The sequence below is a fragment of the Cyanistes caeruleus genome, chromosome 2 (assembly GCF_971803275.1).
Source record: "Cyanistes caeruleus chromosome 2, bCyaCae1.hap1.1, whole genome shotgun sequence".
NCBI lineage: Eukaryota > Metazoa > Chordata > Aves > Passeriformes > Paridae > Cyanistes > Cyanistes caeruleus.
This window is the reverse complement of record NC_141702.1, coordinates 67,051,662-67,070,787: the sequence shown is the minus strand read 5'-3', so window position 1 is coordinate 67,070,787 and position 19,126 is coordinate 67,051,662. Positions and strand designations below refer to the sequence as shown.

The following is a 19,126-nucleotide window of genomic DNA, read 5'->3' as shown; positions in this document are numbered from 1 at the left end:
TTATTAACATAAGAACTCTTCTTGTCCTTGAAATTTCAGTATCCCCCGGGACCTGAGTTAATTCCGTTCTTGTATTTTCTTTATTTTAAGATGAGAAGCTGTAATTACATCAGACACTGCAGATTTTTTTGTGTGCATAGTTGTATACAAAAAATATATATTATTATATATCATTCTAAGAACATACACACACACACATATATATACACAAATATATATGTATATATGTATGTATGTATGTATGTATGTATGTTTTTTCTTCTTGTCCACTGAACATATGAAGTCAGATATGCACAGTGGATTAAATAAATTGCTATGGAAGAAAATGATACTAAATGATTAAACAGCCCAGTTGTCTGTGGTCAAATGGAGCATCTCACCAAACACTTCTCCAAAATAAAAATTCTTACAAGGAATGATTTATAATTTAGACCTGTAAAAAGGTTTCCTGGATAGCATTTGCTTCCCATGTGTAATGTGGTTTTAAATCTGCTTTCTGATCCAGCTTTCTGCAGTTGTCTTTGAAATGGGCTTGGTGACAGATGGTGGCAAACCGCCTAAAGATGAGGAGATATTTTGCCTCTCTGACATACATCTGCAGAGCGGTGAGTTAGTGTCTAGCATGGTAATGCCACAAAGAAGAGGAAGTGGGGTGAGGGAGTTGCTAATCAAGAATTACTTTAGCTGGACTCACAGAACTAAAACTGGGCAGCCAGCTGCCCAGACTGATTCCCATTATTCCATGAAGATTTAAATACCTTTTTAGGAGAGATTTTGTTCAAGTAGAACATCTTTTGAAGTTTGTTTTTACCTGAACAGGAGCAGGATCCATGTCCTACGCACATCAAGTCTCACTCATGAGGATACCAATACATGAAACTGCCTTCCCTCTCTCAGGCCAACACAACCTCCAATGCAATGCAGTTTGATATCTGGTGAAAATATTCTTACCATTAAACTCCATTGACCTAGCCACCTTGCCACTTTTGTATGACTATTTTTTCTTAGTTTCCCGTAAGTGCAAGTACAGGAAACTAACCTGGGTTGGTTCCAGCCCACTGTGAGCTGGCTCTAACATTCTGGCACCAGGCAGTGATCATTATAAAATTATACTTTTGTCTGCCAGTGAAGAATTAGCACAAGAAGGGTTTGCCTTATGTGAAGATTGAGACTCTGGATTAACTTCTTAGCTGTGTCACAGCCCTCCTGGGTGCCTTTGGAGCCTCTTTCACTTCTGATGGGATTTTTAACAATATCTACAAAAAAGAGGTGCCAACTTTCTCATTTGTACTTTGGGCAGTGATTAGCACAGTACTACTTTGTCCTCATTTGGAATACACTTCATATCTTGAAATACAAAGAGAAAGAAGTGGCTATTATTACTTACTATGCTCAGAATTGGGGATATCCTATGAATATTCTCTCTAGAATGATTTTGAGAAGTTCATTTCTCCATTAAAAGCTACAGTTGCGTGTTATGACTTGCACGTGTACTTTTACATTATGGACTAGGTAATTTTTGTCTGACTGCTTTGAATAATGAATAAATGTAAGGAGACTGAAATTTATTCATACACCTAGTAATGATGCAAGAGCAAAATTCATCAAGGTAAAGGTTTAGGATGTGTTATTTTTTTGTTCTTCTGAGAACTGTGTAAATTGCACACACCACTGAGTCTCTAAGCCAACTTACAGTCACTTCAGTGCAGATGCCATGTTGGTGTCTCCCTACCTCCTCTGCTTCAGGTGTCTTGCTGGTGGCAGCAGTGACCTTTGTGCAGCATCACTGACATCTCAGTCCAGTCATCTTCCAGTTTGTGGCTTTGGCCAGTATCAGTGGCCACCTGTAGCCAGCACTGCCTTTGAACCATGCTTTCAATACCAACCAAAGCTGAGAACACACTATGGGGCTAAATGGACCTGTGGTCTGACCCAAAGTTTTTTGTCCTAACATTACTAAAATGTCTAAAGGAGCATATGAGAACATGAAATTACACTGGTCCACCCTCTGCTATTTGAAGTGCAATGATTTCCCAAGCCAGGGATAGCAATTAATACCCTCAGATGTCTTTCTATTACTCTGTCCATTAGCCTTTTTAATTCATGCTAGTATAGGCTTAAGTATTTGCAAAAGTCTGCTAGCAGTGATTCCTACAACTTAGCTACAGGTGGCATGAGGAACCACCTCTATTTGTTTATTCTGAACCTTCTGGTTGTTAGCAGTTTAATCTAATGAGCCCTCATTCTGGTACTTCAGAAAAGAACAATCATCCCCTGTTCTCCCAGTCTGACATACTACTCATCTTTATAAATGTTCCTGTATTGTGAAAACAAAACACTTATTTTATTCTCAGAAATAAGAATTAAAACCAAATATTTACTTTGGATGATCAAATTAATCAACAAGTACTGGCCTGCCTTTACGCAGATTGCCCCACTCTTCTGCAGCTTCCAGATTGACCGTTGTCCCTGTTTGCTAAATTTGAGTGCCCAAGTTATAAGATTTTTGCATACTGTTTGATTTGCTTTTCTGTGCTATTTTTAAAAAAAAGAAAATGGGAGGTAGCGGTTTCCACAGTCAGTACTGACTCAGGAACACGAGAAGCAAGTCTGCAGAAGGAGAAGGTGTAATCTTTCATATAAGATGTTTTCTACTTTAACCACACTGTGACAGAGCGTAATGAAAACTCAAAAAACTTCAGTCAGCCTCTGGCTCTGTGCAAACCTACAGGGGACATTTGTGTTTACCTGAAAGGCAGAAAACCATTTAGAGGCTGGGAGTTTATTCCCTGTGGTCACTGAGCTTCCAGAAAGACATGAACAAAATGTGAGTGTGTTCCAGAATGATTTGGGCTTCAAGCATGCAGTGAGTAATACTTTTTCCTAACAGATGGCAGTAGAAACTAGGGCTGTAAGAGATCTGCCTATATGAAGGTCTCTAAGAGACACAAAACATTTCTTGCACAATACAATATATCAGGTGAAGTTCAAACAATCCAGGATGTATGTGCTGCAGCCCAAGGTTCAGATATGGCTTATTTAGGATAATTGCCCAGCAGAGTTAATTGTCCCTTTTTGGAGTGCACTGGAAAATCTGAAAGTCTAGAAGTATCATCTTGTAATATTTCTGAGTACTTCTGTCAAGATTACAGATACCTTGAATTTTCCTTGGCTTCATAGCCAGCAATGTACTAGACCTCATTCTCATACTAATGTGTAATAGTCTAACCCCAGAGCTGGACTGCTAATTAAACAACAACAAAAAAAATCCCTTATATGTCCAAAATAATATAGCTGAATAACCACCTGATACAGAATTATATATGTTGATGATGGTTTTAATTGGTGGGGGGAGGTATTATTTGTATTTTCTTCTTGTTAGTGTCAGATGAGTGCTAAAGACCCCTCTTGTGCTGGGTGCAAAACATACCCTGTACAAAAGGAGCATCTTGCCATGGTTTCTATCCTGAGCAGTGGAAAAGTTTCTTGTGTTTTTAAGGGACAAAAGAAACAGTAATGTGTCTTTGGGCACTGTCTCATGTGGGACAGTGGTTTTGGAGTGCAGACAGCTGAAGCTCAGCCACTCTCAGAACATCACACTTAGAAGAGAGACTAGAAAAAGATTTCTGACACTCAAGTGTGTTGCAAGGAGTTTCTGTAATTAGTAACTTCAGTTCCCATTGTTCTTAGTGCTATCACGACTACACAAATGGTTCTGTACCCACTGCCTTTCTCCTTTGTGTTATGAAGACCGGTGCCTTACACAGAGCTTCCAGATGAAAAGAGTAGGTTTAAAGTTTCCTCATGCAACAAATTTTGATAGAATCCATGTTTTAGAGTCTAAAATTTCTTGCACTTAGTGAACTTTCGCTGAATGTCCAGAATCCTGAAGTAACCCCCCAGCCATCCCCTGGGAGACAGGCCAAGGAGTCAGGGAATCTGGGAAGCCCCAGCCTTCAGTGATGCTGATACCTGGCTTTACTGTTGTATTAAAGGGAGCTTAGCTGAGCCATTCCAGTGTCTGAGCAGCTTCCTGCTGACTGGAGAACTGGGAAGAATAAAAATATTTCATCTAGTTCAGACTGAAACCAAATTCTGAAAAAAATGTTTCCTGTTAACAGGAAACCCCCTTTCCTGGCTGTCCTCCGTTCTAACTTGGATGGCTTCATCCTCTCATCTAAACTTAGGACATTTGTGTTTCTTGACTTGTGGAGTTTTTGTACACAAAGGAAATATATAAAGATAGTGGATTGTAATGATTGATTGATCTAATGAGAAACACAGAAGGGAATTACCTACATTTAAAGTCCTACTGTGTTTCCTAACATTGTTTCTCTCTAAATAACTGGTTAAATCAAACTAGGTTTTAACAGATGCTTTTACATATAGTTCCAGAAACTAATAATCTGACTGCTGTAGTTGGAAGGGAATTTACTCTGTCAAAATCTAGATAGGTTTTTAAGTCAATAAATCTATAGTATAGTATAGTTTATAAATCTATAAAATGGTATAGTTTATAAATCTATAAAATATGTAGGCCAGAAGCAAAGGTTAGGTCTATCCCTTTTACGTCACATGTAACACAACCAATAGATTTTCACCTGGTTTTTCTCACATTCTTAGAGCTGGAGGCTCCAAAGTGGTGAGGGTGGTGGTTCCTGTGGGAGAGGACAGTGACCTTCCATACAGAAGGGGAGGAGGAACTGTAGAAGGTGGAAGCTGCTTGGCCCCTGGCCAAAAGGGGGAGCTCAGAAGCTGCAATGGTTGGTAAGTTCAGCAACTTCATCATCATGTGACTGAAAATTAAGGACTCTTCCCTCAGGGTGCTTATTAGAGCTCCCAACAAAGGTACATGACTGCATTTGCCATCAGCTCCTATGTGTTTTGGTAATGGGACTGAGCTGAAGGATTTTGATGAAGCACATTACTATCCACTAGAATTAATAATCATATTGAATACCAAAATCAGGTAAACAATTTAGGCATTGGTTCTATGTTAAATTGTAATTTCCGAATCATGATTTGTATGTGCTGTTTACAATACCTTGTAATTCTTACTCCCCTATCTCTATGTTCCACAGTCTTTTAGGATCTGTCCTTCTCTTGCCCTCTGGACGGAACCGTCTTGGGTTGCAATGCAAGAAGTAACCAAAAGTATGTATTCTGTTACCAGCTGTTAAAACCAGGTGGGGCAGTGTTCTTTATCTCTTCCATGACCCATCCTCCCTCCAGGGGGATATCTTCTGCTAACGGGCCATTGAATCTCACAGCATGACTGATAAAATTACATCATCCCAGCATGAGGTGGTCCACTTAGAGGGAGGAGCCAAGCATTCCTACCTGGATATCTTTCAAGACTCAGAGCACCAAAAGCAGCCTTTCTCCACTGGATTCCCAGAGGAGAGACTGGACCTATCTACACCACCACTAGACCTTCAGAAAAAAAAATACGCCGTTCTATAGGCTCACTGCTTCAACATTATCACATCTGTCACTGCAGGAGGACTGCAGCCACCATTTAATCAGACTGCTACAAACACCCTGACCCACAGGGTGTCAGGTTGTATTCTGACTCTGTCAGTGAGGGGTTTTTTTTGTTTGTTTTCTTTTTTGTACTACTGTATTTTAATTTTAATTTCCTTAGTAAAGAACTGTTATTCCTATTCCCATATTTTGCCTGAGAGCACCTTGATTTCAAAATTATAAGATTTTAAAGGGGGACATGGTGGGGACATTTTTATTTATTTCAAGGAAAGTTTCTGCCTTCCTTAGCAGACACCTGTCTTTTTCAAACCAAGATAGTAACCTAGGTACCACTCTTCTCTTGCTCCATCAACCACTTTGCTCTTTGAACACTAACTATTGTTTATGTATTGAATAGTAGATATATTATGCATTTAATTACATCCTTAACAATTATTCTTCCATTTCATTCCATGTCAGAATATGATGTGGTTTTTTTGGATATTCCAGTTCCTTTGATAATAGCTATTATTATTCTTGTAAATCATGTCTTGCATATAAAACAAAACATTTTGAACAGGTGTTCCCTTTAGCCAGGGGCACTTGGATTTGAAAGGTCCTCTATCTAGATTCAACAAATGTAGGTTAATCCCACTGTCACAACCTCTACATGAGCTCAATTTTCATGAAAGAAACCAGAGCAGGATGTAAATGAGGAAGAACAGCTTAAAGAAGATGTAGCATCTTTTTATTATTTGAATGGTTCTACATGCAAAGAACACAGTCCGTGTGAAATGATAGAATGTAACAAAATGAATGTAATCTGCAAAGGAAAAGACATGGCAGCAGAAAATACTGAAAAGCAGTCACAATAACAGTTCATGTTAAAGAGAACTACTAATAACACTGGTGTAGCTGAAACTTCTCAATAGCAGTCCAGGGAGTGGAAGCATTTGTATGAAACAGCCAAACATAAAATATTTTGCTAAGTATTTGATCTTATCTGATTTCTGGAACACATGTTGAGAAATTATAACATATATAGATGGAGAAATGCCATAAAAATTTGATTATTCTAAGGGTCTGCCTTGGCATATTTACTGGGAAGAAAATTTTAGGAGAAATGACAGCCAATAGTAATTTTCTTACTTTCCTTTGAGTCCTGGCAAAAAGGGGAAAAAAAAAAAAAAACCAACCCAAAACTAATCCAGGAGTTGTACCTGTGTTTTTTTAATATATTCTTTGGAGAGTTCTGCTCTACCAAACCTCAAAATATTTCACAAGAAGATACAGTATATTTTCATGAATGCTGAGGGTAGACCAAAGATGCTCCCATTCAGAGACAACAAAAACAGACCATTCTCAAAGATCTTGGAAAGGCTGAGTGATGATGGCTTAACATCCACTTGACAGAAATGGAACTTTAGTGCTGAATATGAGATAATAAATAGATTAAGGAGAAATACTGATTTATTATTGATCACTAATTAATCTGCAGAGTAACAATTTGAACACAGGTATACTGAAATGATCCAGGATTCTGGAAATTCATGCCCAATTTACCTGCTGAAGAAATCTTAAGAGCTTTGTTGTAGAAAAATACAAAATGGAAACAAGAGGTGAATCTGAACTGTGAGTTTGAAAATGTCAGGGATTAGAGAAAGCAAACACCTATTCCCAGAGGCTCTGATACCAGGCAAAACTGCCAAATAATACTTCTAAGCAAAGCCATAGGGCAAGACTTTCTCCAAAGCAGGTCAATGACTATAAACAAGCATCTTGCACTTCTGGCACCTTCACTTGAAATGAATAGCAACGCTCAAACCAGAAAAAGCCCAGCACAGGTGTGGAGAGCTTCCTGTTTCTGCCTATGAGACACAGATTGGCACAGACAGCCTGCAAAACATTGCTATCAGTAAGAGATCAGCAGGCACTTTTTCTACTTTTAGTTGCAGCTGTAAGAGTGCCAAAGAGAAGGCATAGTTAGAAAAGACTTCGGCAGTAGCTGGCATTTTATCTGCAGTTTTTGGAGAAAGTGTTTTATGTTATGGGATTAAATGCACAAATATTTGAGAATTATACTAATGCTGTATAAGAAATACTTCAAAGTGAAGTATGCTCCATATTATGTACAGAGAGTTAAGTATGTGTGGCACTTTCCTCAGTTCTCTGTCCTAATGGCCCTAAAAAAAATCTTTCTTTTTGCATGAAGAAGGTTTGGCAGTCCACTTCCTAAGCTCAGAGACACTTTGCCTGTTGAGAACAACTCTTGCACCTTTAACAAGACCAAATTTCTTCATTATTTCCTTGTCTTTATCCTGGTGTTCTTCTTCATAATTTCTTTCTTGCAAGTCTTCTTTGGATGGGAATGCAGTCTTGCTGAGGAACTGAAATGGGAAAGAGCAGAACTTGACTACCAGGAAGTGAGTGTTGAGTAGTCATTTTTCCTCCCAGCCCAGTTTATTTTCACTGATTTTTTTCTACAGTCTCACATACCTTGAGGATGTGGCTTTGCAAGAAGAATTTAATTCAGGAGGGATCTTGCATGCCAGCCCTTCTCTATTCTTCCACTGTTACTTAAAAAAATTATCATGATGGAACTCGTCAACCTGTTTTCAGAAACCCAACCTTCTCCCTTGGGAAATATCTTGCTATTATATTAAATTTTGCTCTACTGTTCTTAAAATAACAATAGACTGCAATGCATTTGTGATGTTCAAATACTAGAAAAATCTTGGTATATCTCAAGAATTTTTTTTTCTCAGCATTATATTTTTAAAACAGTAAAGTCTTATAGGCCCGTAAGCCTTAAATTTATTTCTTCTACAGTGATTGTATCTGCTGAATTTCTGTTTAGCTTCCCCACAAAAACTGAAAAAAAAGGTAATTCATCTTTCACAGCCTGTTATGAATATTATGAACAGTGCACTTTGTGCTCAGCTATGTCTAAGAGGAGATCAATTTACTGTTCATACATAGGCACTCACCTGATCGTCATGGGTTACCACCTGCTGCCTTTTCCCTGCAAGAAGGGAGCAGTTCTCGGGCTGAGAGATTGTAATCATCTTGTGTGAAGAGAAATGTGTTTCATTTAATGCTTTCTCTTGGGGTGTGGGGGTAGCACAGGCTGGAACACATTTTGTATTCTGTTTCACAGCATCCTGTCTCAACAGCAGTGGATGTGAAACTTGGAATGTTAGTTTACGGACAGAACGACATGTAATGAGCCAAACAATGGTCTTCATAAACAACATATGGTGGCCAGATATCTTCATTTCTGCTGCCAGATCTTCATGCCTCATTACATATAGAAGGTAGACTTGACCATTATAGATCATTAGAGCATTTCCCTTAAAGAGAGGAATTTCCAGTTGCTGTGCAATAGAACTAACAGATGAAAGTACTAACATATTCTTATAATCCTTATTCTTGATACTGGTGAGTGACTTTAAAATTTCTGAAACAGCACTGTTAGATGACTTTACAATAAGAGGATAGAATCTTGCTGTCTTTCCATCTGGCTCTTTTTGTGCAACTTCTTTCACTGGGATTATCTGGGAACATTTCTCATCTTCAGTTACATCAGGACTAGAACAGTGACTTGTTAAGTCTGGGCTGCTTGATATTAAAGACTTTGAAAAATTTTGCCAGAAGGATCTGGAACTCTCTTGCATCTTTATTACTGGCCATATGTAAATTACAGATTGTGTTTCTGTAGATTGCCTTGCCTCAGAGACCCTTCTTGCTGCAGCTAACAGTAATTGCTGAAATTTAGATGGGAAAAAAGATAGTGGTATTGATGTGACTTTAGCTTGATGTGGTATCTCTAGATCAGGTTTTAAAATCTGTGCCTGAGGTTCTTCAGTAACTTTAAGAGGATCAGAGATTTCAGAAGCGGGTACTTTGTCTTCTTGGTTAGCATAACTTAGTGAGAAACCACTTTGCGGTGAGTGCTTTGCAGCCAAGTTTTCATTACTTTGTGTCTTAAAATCGGTTGAGAACTCTCCTCTGCCAGCAGAGGTCATGACACTATTTTCTAGCCTGTTGAAATCTTCCTTGCTGCTCATTTGCTGATCCTCTCCCACCAGAGCAGATGTAACCCTGGTATCCACCTCCTTAGACAGATTTAGACAGATGAGCCTTTGTGAGGGGGTAGTTGTACAAATTGGAAAGGCTTCTGGAGGAAAGAGAATGCAAAAGGAGTTTCAGCAGGTCTCATCTATTTTCAGCTCTTTCCTGAAGGACTTCACTTGTGCAGCCTGACATGCTTATAATAAAAGTGGACAGAAATCAAAATGTGATTACATGTTTGTAAATGCACACAGAGATTTTTCTTTGTTACCTCAAAAAAAAATTAATTAACAGAAGCATGTTTGTCATTTGACTACAGCTCATCTAGCCAGTAGAATTTTTCTGCAATAGTAATTTGCTGTGAGATACTTCCAGTCTTAAGTTGGCAGTGAGTTTCTGCTTGCTTCCATAGGAATTTATACAATACTGCAAGCTGCTGGTGGACAGGATCTATTTTGTTTAGATGTAGCACCCCCTCATGTCAGAAGATACAATCTTCTTAGACACAACACCATTGAAATCAATGCACATTTTTAATAAAAATGGTCTTAACCAAAGAGCTTTACAATCAGTTTTGTACTTTGCTTGCAGAATGCTTTGACTTCAGCAGTCAACCCCAGCCTACACTACTCTCTGCTGCAGCACAATCAGACCCAGTGGCTTTGTCATGGCTTTTAATAAAGATGTAAAAAAAATTTAAAAAAACAAGTTCAGATGTTTATCTGACACATACTAAAATCTAAGCATCAGTGAAATTGTAAAATGCTAAATAATCATAAGATCATAGTTGAATGTACAGGAAAAGAAAACATAAAATTTAAACTTTTATCCTGAGAGAAATTAACAGATTAACCTTGAATTAACTGCTGCTTCTCCAGAGGTTATAGTCTCCTAGAAATAACCTGCTCCTCTTGAGTACAGACTTGATTTTGTAGAAAGGAAACATATACACTCCCATTATTTGTATGTCAATTACACAACTCTAAGGTATATTTTAGCCTTCCTAAACATTAAAAAACACAATGAGCTTCACCTCCATAACTGAAGAGATTCTACTACTTAACTTACAATAAGAAATGTAATAAAGCCAAGGTCAGTGAACCTCTGTTTAGGATCATGAAAATTAACTTTTCTGAGTCCTTTTATCTATGAATTGCCATTTCATCCTTATCTAGCGATCAAATTAAAATTCAAGAAAAAAAAAAAAAAAGGTTTCTATTTTTGAGCTAGAGAAATCCTGGTTAATTGTAAAGCCAGCTGAAAAAGAGGCAAATATCACTGCAGAGAGAAAGTCTCTGATTCTCAGAAATCATAGCTTGCCTGTGAAAGCTCTGAACGGATTGATCTAGTGATCTAGTGATCTAGTGATCTAGTGATGGGGGTCATCTAGTATAGTCTCCAACTTTGATGATTAATGTACGGTACCTTACAGGGCACATTTCAATGTACAGCAGTGACCTTGGTTGTGTCATTTTGCCAGTCCTTGAGTTTAAGAGATTGACCCTTGTGTCATGGGTCTCAAGGTTCCTGTAATATATGTTGGCATAGTTCGTGTTTTATTGTACACATATAAAATCAAGTAGAAAAGCATGTTTTATGTAAAAAAAAAACCAAAAAACAAAAGCAACTTGAGATTGCAACAGCAGCTGCTGGAAAACCAGGAATTTGCAAGAGAACACCCAGCAATTAAGATAGGAGAAGAGGTGGGTCCACCCAAGCAAGATAAGCACTCTTAACGACCCGGTGATTAACTCCTGATACCAACCTCATCTGATTCTCCAGGACCATGCATCTGAATGTTGGTTTCCTGAAAAAATTACTCAGACTCCCTTTCCTTCTGAGGAAAAAACTCACCACGATTCTACATCTCAAAGCCTGCTTCCTGAAAAAAACACTCAAACTTCATCTCCTTCTCAGAAAACTCATCAGCAGTCCAGCAGCAGAAATATTAATATGTAACAACACAAGAAAAAGAAAAAAACTGAAACTGCATAGCCTCAAGCTGAAGAAACTCTATAAAACTCAGCTCTCCAAAAGACAGTTTGTGAACTTGGTGGAATCAGTGCTACAGAGGCTGATTCAGAGTTCACCCAGCACCGATCCCGGGCTCGTCTTTGACAGTGATTGTGGTGGTTTCCAAAATCCAATTCTGCAAATTTTTCAGTAAAATTGTTCTTGATAAATTTGGCTGAATTTCATTTATAACAGTTCCAAATAAAACTGAAAAAAATTTACTATATTTACATGACTTAAAGTGTCCTTATTTTCACAAACAAGAAAAGAAAAATCTAAAATAAATCTTTCTTCTTCTACCTTAAAACTTGCAGACTGCCAAGCAGAATTTCACACTTAGCAGTAGAGCAGCACAGATTTCCCTATTACTTAGATTTCATGGATATAAATATTTTCCATCTGAAGTGGTCTCACACTCTCATTTTTATGACTGTGGCTCACCATTGCCCTATCTTCTCCTGAGATGAAGACAGCAAAGAGTCTTAAGAGAACTCACAAAAATGAGTAAAATTTGTATTTCAAGTTACCTTATTTTTGATAAAAAATGTGCTGTGCACATGCAATGAGTCCTTCTAGCCCAGCCCCTGCCTTTGTTGGTGGCCAAAAGTGCAGGCCCAACAATAATCTGAGCAGAAGCCATGCACACGGTGGCGATTTCCTGGATGTCCCCCAGGCTGCAAGAGAGGGAGGCACAGGGCCCTCCTGAGCCAGCAAGGCTCTCCCTGGGTTTCCTGCTGGCACCAGGCCCTGCTGTGGAACACCCTCAGTTTTCCCATCAGCTTCGACCCCACAGAGCTGCTCATGGGGCTGTCTATGGCCAGAACACCTCCTCAGGCTCCTGGTTTGGGGTCAAGCCAGGGTCTCGGCAGTACAGCCAGTGAGGGCTGGGGTAAGGGAACAAGGGGATGAGGTTTAGTTACCATTACAGCCAGAGCACAGGCAGCAGGCTGGAAGCGCAGCCTTCAACTGCAGCAGCAACTGCTGTGGCAACTGCCAAAACTGCAGGGAGCCTTCCAGAACCTTCCAAAGGCTGCTGGACACCAGCAGGTTCAACAGCTGCTCTGGGTGATGCCGGCTGCCCTCAGCTGCAGCAGGCACTGTCTGCAGCCCCGGGCTGTGCCCACACGGCCACGCTGCCCCCAGCCCGGCTGGCTGTGCCCTGGTGCCCATCCCCATGAAGGGCAGGACCATGCCGCTTCTTCCCTGCATGGAGCACTCCCTGCAAGTGTCAGACTCGACGATCCTTCTGCATCCCTTCCAACACAGATGGTTCTGTGACCTGCACCATGGAGCCAGCCCTTGCGTCCCTCTACCTTTCTGTCCCTTTGGCCCTTGCAGGGACTCCAGGGGCCAGGGATGGCAGCTCTCCCTGTGGCTCACCGAGCGTGCCCCCACCTTTCTTGTGGGAGTCCTGAAGGCTCTGCCTGAGCCCTCTCCATTGCACAGCCTGGCCACAGGTCCTCGCTACCCCTTCAGATGTCCTCGTCCTCCAGCCAGCACCCCGGTGGCTCTGGAAGAGAAGGCATTAGCAGGCCCAAACCTCCCTCCTGGCCTTTCCTGAGTGCTATTTCCCTGGCATTGCCAGGCAGTGTTCAGGAGCCGGGACAGAAATAAGCCCTGTGGCCAAGGTGAGCACCTTGTGCCGGCCCTGCCCATCCCAGCCCATTCCATTATACCCATTATTCCCTGTTGTGGCAAGGCTCAGCCCAGCCCTCCAGGAGCCCATCTACTGTGCTCAGCCGGCAAGGAGGCTGCAAACGAGGTGTTCATTACCTGCTCACAGCTTGGAGAGGGGACAGAAGATATATCAACCCTATCTATATCTGGATTATTCACACTGACTTGGGAACGTGACACAGCATGTGATGGACAATGAACAGATGTTAGACTTCATATTGATGATTTTTTTTTTTTTTTTTTTCCCTGCACAGTTTTCTTTAAATGCCATGGGAAAGAAAAACAAATTTTAGTGGGTTCTGGACCGAGTCCTAGCATATCAAACACCTCCCTATAATACACTTGTGTTTATTTATCTGTTTCAGATGCTGAGCTTGACATACAAATATGATACATACTGCACCGATTTTGAAAAGGGGTGGCTTCCTTCATCTTGTGACAAATCCTGTTTGGATTGTTTCATTGCTTCCAAGGGGAAGCCTGAGGAATATGAAAAGGCAAGCACCCTTGTACAGCCTGAGAGAGTAATCTATGACCACACACAGCACCAGAACAAAGAACACCACACAGATGTGCTTGTGGGCCTGAAAAGCACCAGCCAAAGTCTGCACATGCCTCAGAAAAATATGTGTTTGTAGTGTTTCCTACGAGCGGCTGTGCCCTGCCAGCGTGCTGTAAAGCACAGCGCAGACACAGGAACGCCTCGGCTGTGTCAGATGCGAGCTCTGTGGATGTGGGGTGCCCTGCACAGCTCAGCAGTGTCAGCACATCCTCCTATGCCCCTGCTGCCAGGGTTCCTCCACCACCCTGGGCACCAGAGCACCTGGGGCGCTCATTTCAACTACAAGCTGTCAGTGTCCCCGTTCTTGTAATGTGTGGCTCTTACCAGCATGTGGCACAAGAGATTTGAGTGGACTGCCTGCTTGCCTTGAGCAAGATTTGTGGCATAGTATATACTCTATTATAGCAACCTAGAAAGGCACTTAGTAAAGCAGATGCTTGGGAAACTCTGTCTGGTTAAGTTAATTCTGGTGAACCAGAATTAACTTAATATCATTGCTTCTATGCACCTTCCATAATTGAACAGATGGATTACATTCAAATATCTTCCTTTTTAAATGATTCCACTTATTGCAGTCCTTTGCTGATGCCTGCTCCTCATCGATTTTACAGTCACTAACCAGATGCTTCACGGTCATCAGCTGTGTGATGAAGACGGGGGAATTATGTCTCTCAGTGGTAGACCCTTGGGTCTATCAGGTTTTCATATTTGTAAGCCCAGCTTCTTGTGCTTGGGCACAACAGTTCAGAATGATTCTGTAGCTTACAAGAGCCGGACTGGGCTAAGGACTGCCCAGGAAGACGGAGGATTCACCATCCCTGGAGGTGTTTAAGGAACGACGGGGTGTGCTTGGACCCGATCTCAGAGGGAGGTCTTTTCCAACCTAATTGTTCCGTCTGAAACAAGGATCTTACACATCAAAGAACATCCTGCCTCACCGTCGGCGCATTCCACATTTTCCACCACCCGCGCCCCCAGGAAGGCGGGAACAGCCCGTCCCGCCCCTGGCGGCCCGCGGGGTCCTCCGCGCCGGCAGAGGGCGCGCCAGCCGCGGGCCTGGCGCGGGGGCCGGCTGTGGTGCGTGCGGCCATGGCGGTGCTGCTGGAGACCACGGTGGGCGACCTGGTCATCGACTTGTACACGGAGGAACGACCCCGAGGTAGGAGCCAAGCCCGCCGGCACCGGCTCTCCCTGGCCCCCGCCGGCACCGGGCTCGCCCCTGGGCCCCCCGGCACCGGCTTTCCCCTTGCGTGGGCAGGCGGCGGCCTGGAGCGGGACGGAGGCCGGGGGGACGCAGCCAGACCGCAAATGTAATATCTGCTAAATCGAAGGGCTGCCGTGAGCTTCTTTCTCAAGTGTTTGAAAAGAAACGGAGGGGAAGGAGCGGGGGGAAGTGTGTTTCTGTATAACTAGCCGTGTTTAGGGTTCTTTGAATCGCTAGAGATGATTTGTAGGAAGGGAGGAAATGTTACGTCTCCTTTGAGCATTTCAGCGTTTTTTATGTGTACCTTGGTAAGTCTCGACACATTCTGCTCCAAAACCACTTTTCTACACGTTAAACTAGGTCTCTGTTACATCTAGTCTTACTGTAGCTGGAGTTTCTTTTGTAAATGTTGCTATGATTTCTTACAGCTTGTCTGAATTTTCTGAAGCTCTGCAAAGTCAAATATTACAACTATTGTCTAATCCATAATGTACAGGTGAGTATTCTCAATTCCTTGTTTTCCGGTTGGTTTAAAATCACAAACAAGAAAGCAGTATCTTATATATCCTCCTTTGTGACAGAGGGATTTTATTATACAAACTGGTGACCCCATGGGAACTGGCCGTGGAGGAGAATCCATATTTTGGTAAGTGTTTATGTGTAAAAATTGTGTATATATATATATATATATATATATCAAAAGAGAGTTTGTGTAAGGGAGTAGGAGGTCCAGTTGGATTGTCTTCAGCTTTCTTGGAGCAGAATTACTGGTAGGAAATAAAAGTGTTGATTCGTAAGCTTCTTGGGTTTTCATACTTAGATACCTTTTCAATTTCTATGCTCACTGTTTTTTTCCTGGACATTGTTTTGTGTCTGGCCTTAGAAGTGAAGTTACAGGCAACAACTTGTACATACATTTCTGTCTGTTGAAAAGCTGGCAACTAACTGTATTACTGTATTATTATAAACATATATTATTTATTACTGTATTATTATGAACTGTATATGTTTAGTAAGAAAAGTATCATAACTAAACGTTCCATAGAAGACAAAATCAATTAGCATTGCAAATACATTTATCATTACAAGAAAATGTACTAAACTGAGCATGAATGGAGCATAGAGGCTACATATGATTTCCTCTGTATATAAAGTGAAACGCTTTAGTTGTGCTGAGTGCTTTTAAGGAGGTTGCTTTTCTTATTTGTTCAAGAAGTTTTCAGTGGTCACGGAGACAAGAGTTGAAGAAATCATTTAGACTGCTAGCATGGAGTTAAAAGTGCACATGTTCTATATGATTCATTTGAAATAGTTATTAGAAGCAGAATTAAAATTGCAGACCAGAACTAATTGCTGGGGAGATGCTGGGGAGCACAATATACAGCAGTAAAAGGGGTCAGCTGGAACAGAGAGAGTGTTGCTAGACTAGTGTTGGCTTTTGTAAGTCAGTCTGTCAGAGCCTCTTGAATACAAAACCTGGAACCCATAGATCTATGAATCACCACTCCAGCGGTCCTGGAAGCAATGTACCTGTGCTAAGTAGATGCAAGTCTAGGTAGGTAAACTTGCCAGACTTGAGCTGTCTCTGTGCACAAGTAAATTAAGTTTATTTTGCTGTGTTACAAGTCTTCTGAGACTTACTGGTATAGCAAATGGGGAAGTGCAGTGTTATGAGTGTCAGATCCTGTCTGGCGCTAGCATGGAGAAGGTCAGTTTGTCTTTTGTACCTGTTTGCTGCTGCTGCAGTCCATGAAACTGGAGTTTCTGTTCTTGCAGGCGAAGTTTAATTTGAATCCTCTCTTCATAGAGGCTAGCACCTGCTTAGCAAAATGAGTTCAAACACAACACTGTCCTGAAATTTGGGCAAATACAGTTATCCATCATAATTTTGTCAATTTATGGAGTGAGGCAAAATAAGTGATAGCAGGGTTGGACATAAAAAATTTAAAAAATTAAAAATAATGCAACCATTTGCTATATCCTGTATATTTCAAATTACTGTATGTTGTCCTGTCTGTATGATGAAATGATTTTGCACATACATGTATTGGTTTTCTGTTTCTCTTTTTGAGATAAATTTTTGATGTAAATAACTGCATTTTTACAGTGTGGAATAACTTATTTTTGCAGAACCTACTTAAAATATGTACTTCTTTCATGTCTCAGAAAACTGTTATATAGTGTATTTAAAAATATATAAGTATACCCTTCCCACCCCCCAATAAGCCTCTGTTAAAAATCCAGAGAAAAATTTGTAATTCCTTGTGATATAAACTCTGAAAGTATACATGGGTGCAGTGTAAAATCTAGCTTTATTTGGAGGCCCTATGTAAATGTGAAATGTAAGAGCTTTTTGAGATGCCATTTTATAATGTTTGATGAGTTCACTTTCAAAAATTCCTTCTTCTTGTAACATACTTGTTATATATGTCTTTTTAGTCAGCTGTATGGTGATCAAGCCAGATTTTTTGAGGCAGAAAAGGTGCCAAGAATCAAACACAAGAAGAAGGGAACAGTGTCAATGGTGAACAATGGCAGTGATCAACATGGATCGCAGGTCAGCATATGGTGTTGGTACATGTCTAAATAACTAAAATTAAAGTTCCATGAGTTTATGAAAGCTGCAGAACAATGACACTGTCATGTCAATAGCATCATCTTGTAAAACAGTCAAAAGGCACGTGAAAAACCCACCACAGCTAAATATTTTGCATAGCATTCCAGGTGCCAATGGGTATTTGGTTACAGATAGAGGAATTAAAATGCTCAGATTCAAATCCTGTCCTAGATTAATTTTATTTGCTAGTACTCAGTCCTGTATTTTTTTCCTTTATTTATTTCTCTGTGTAGGTACTTTGATGTGATTTTTCTAATGTACAAAATGGAGAAAATTTTGTAGTTAAATGGAGGTGAAAATTAAGGAAACTTGAGTTTTGAAATAATGCTGACATTTTCTGGTTATGACTTTGTGTTAGTTTGGAAACTGAAATCATATCACAGTTTCTCCTGTATGGCTATTTGAAAGTGTGCACTAATGTGAGTTTACAGTTTTACCCAAGTGCTGGTGTAAAACAGTTTTTGAAAGTGCTCTTGTTTCATTAGCTGTTCATGCACACAAAGTTTTTGCTGTAGGTAATTATTTTTACTTAGTTTGTAAGGTTTTTTTATATTCAAAGCTCACAGAATGCTATTATTTCTAAATTATTATTTTAGGTGCAGTCACTTCTATGAATTAAAATGCCTCATTTGTAATACCCGTATATTTTAATTTTTAAAAAGGGGGATTTCTAATAATCAGAGAACAATTAAAAAGTAGGGTTTTATTTGGGCTAGAGCTTGTATTATATACAGGTAATTTTCTTCTTCCCTGCATTGTATGTATAAAATGGCATTGTTGGAGGATTTAGGAAAAAGAGATGACATTTGTATTTGTATTTAAGATGCTGCCTACCAATGTATATGCAGGTACATGGGAATGAATGCTGTTCCCAGGAATGTTATTGCAGCTTCTTCCTTGGGAAAGAAAAATTCCAGAAAGGAGCTATCTGGAGTTGCCTTACAAGTATAGTGTGGCTTAGTGTAACCTGTACCAAATACTAACCAGTCTTAACTGTGCTGTAGAGAGAATGAGTGGGATGTTACCAGTCAGACTGCAAAGTGTGGGTGCAGTGGTTGTGTCCTGTTGTTTGTGCATCTTTTCCTCTTCCTCCCTCCTCCATTAGCAAGTGCCCTCTATAATTTGTTACAAATTCTCAGCTGGTGTCAATTTTCATCATTTCAGTTTTGCCTTAAGGTGAAAGATCTGATTTGTGATAAGATACTTTCCAGTGCCAGTTTGAGTTGATCTAAGTCTGTGTGTGCTAGTTTGTCTCTCAGTGCTACTGCATCCTGTTTTTCAGGGGACAAGGGTTTGTGGGATGAAAGGAAAAAATGTCTGGATAGAATTAGGTAAAGATAGTACTATGGGAGTTTTTGCCAAATTTATTAAAAAGTACGTGCTGAATGCTGCTTGGGGAACAGGTGATTTAAGCTCAGCTCACAAGGGGTAGCCTTACTCTTTCTGTCCTCTCCCTTTCATCAGCTGTGATGCCAGACACAACCTTTGCTGGTCTTGCTCACCAAACCTCCTCAGCATA

General features: G+C 40.4%; 2 protein-coding genes and 1 long non-coding RNA gene across 8 annotated transcripts in view; 2 read left to right on the top strand and 1 right to left on the bottom strand.

Annotated features, from left to right (window-relative positions):
• Positions 1-5,448, top strand: part of LOC111926828 (uncharacterized) — a 33,587-nt gene extending 28,139 nt beyond the window's left edge. The window contains exons 1-3 of one of the 2 annotated variants that reach the window (XR_002863202.2): positions 3,691-3,785; positions 4,624-4,767; positions 5,082-5,159. This is a non-coding gene — a long non-coding RNA (uncharacterized LOC111926828). Of the gene's footprint in view, positions 1-3,690; positions 3,786-4,623; positions 4,768-5,081 lie in introns of those variants that run through there. The other variant, XR_015283339.1, reaches the window with a different exon arrangement.
• Positions 5,449-6,194: 746 nt separating this feature from the next.
• LOC111926827 (uncharacterized) lies at positions 6,195-12,756 on the bottom strand. 3 transcript variants are annotated; one of them, XR_015283338.1, is made up of 4 exons: positions 12,468-12,756; positions 8,451-9,640; positions 7,960-8,039; positions 6,195-7,850 (listed from the first exon to the last, which is right to left on the bottom strand). XR_015283338.1 is itself a non-coding variant. In XM_086877661.1 (4 exons), the coding sequence occupies exons 1-4, from the start codon at positions 12,754-12,756 to the stop codon at positions 7,763-7,765; spliced, it is 1,641 nt and encodes a 546-aa protein (XP_086733787.1). In that variant the 3' UTR covers positions 6,195-7,762. The 3 variants fall into 3 exon arrangements, 2 of the variants coding, with proteins under 2 accessions (XP_086733787.1, XP_023779327.2); XM_086877661.1 differs by having other exon boundaries at positions 7,960-8,033; XM_023923559.2 differs by lacking the exon at positions 7,960-8,039.
• The window catches only part of PPIL4 (peptidylprolyl isomerase like 4), a 23,441-nt gene continuing 16,907 nt past the window's right edge, over positions 12,593-19,126 (top strand). Inside the window, exons 1-5 of one of the 3 annotated variants that reach the window (XM_086877663.1) lie at positions 12,593-13,175; positions 13,590-14,945; positions 15,419-15,486; positions 15,572-15,636; positions 17,430-17,547. In XM_086877663.1, coding sequence (XP_086733789.1) covers positions 14,876-14,945; positions 15,419-15,486; positions 15,572-15,636; positions 17,430-17,547 — 321 coding nt within the window. In that variant the 5' untranslated portion in view covers positions 12,593-13,175; positions 13,590-14,875. Of the gene's footprint in view, positions 14,946-15,037; positions 15,299-15,418; positions 15,487-15,571; positions 15,637-17,429; positions 17,548-19,126 lie in introns of those variants that run through there. The other 2 variants (XM_086877662.1, XM_086877664.1) reach the window with 2 other exon arrangements.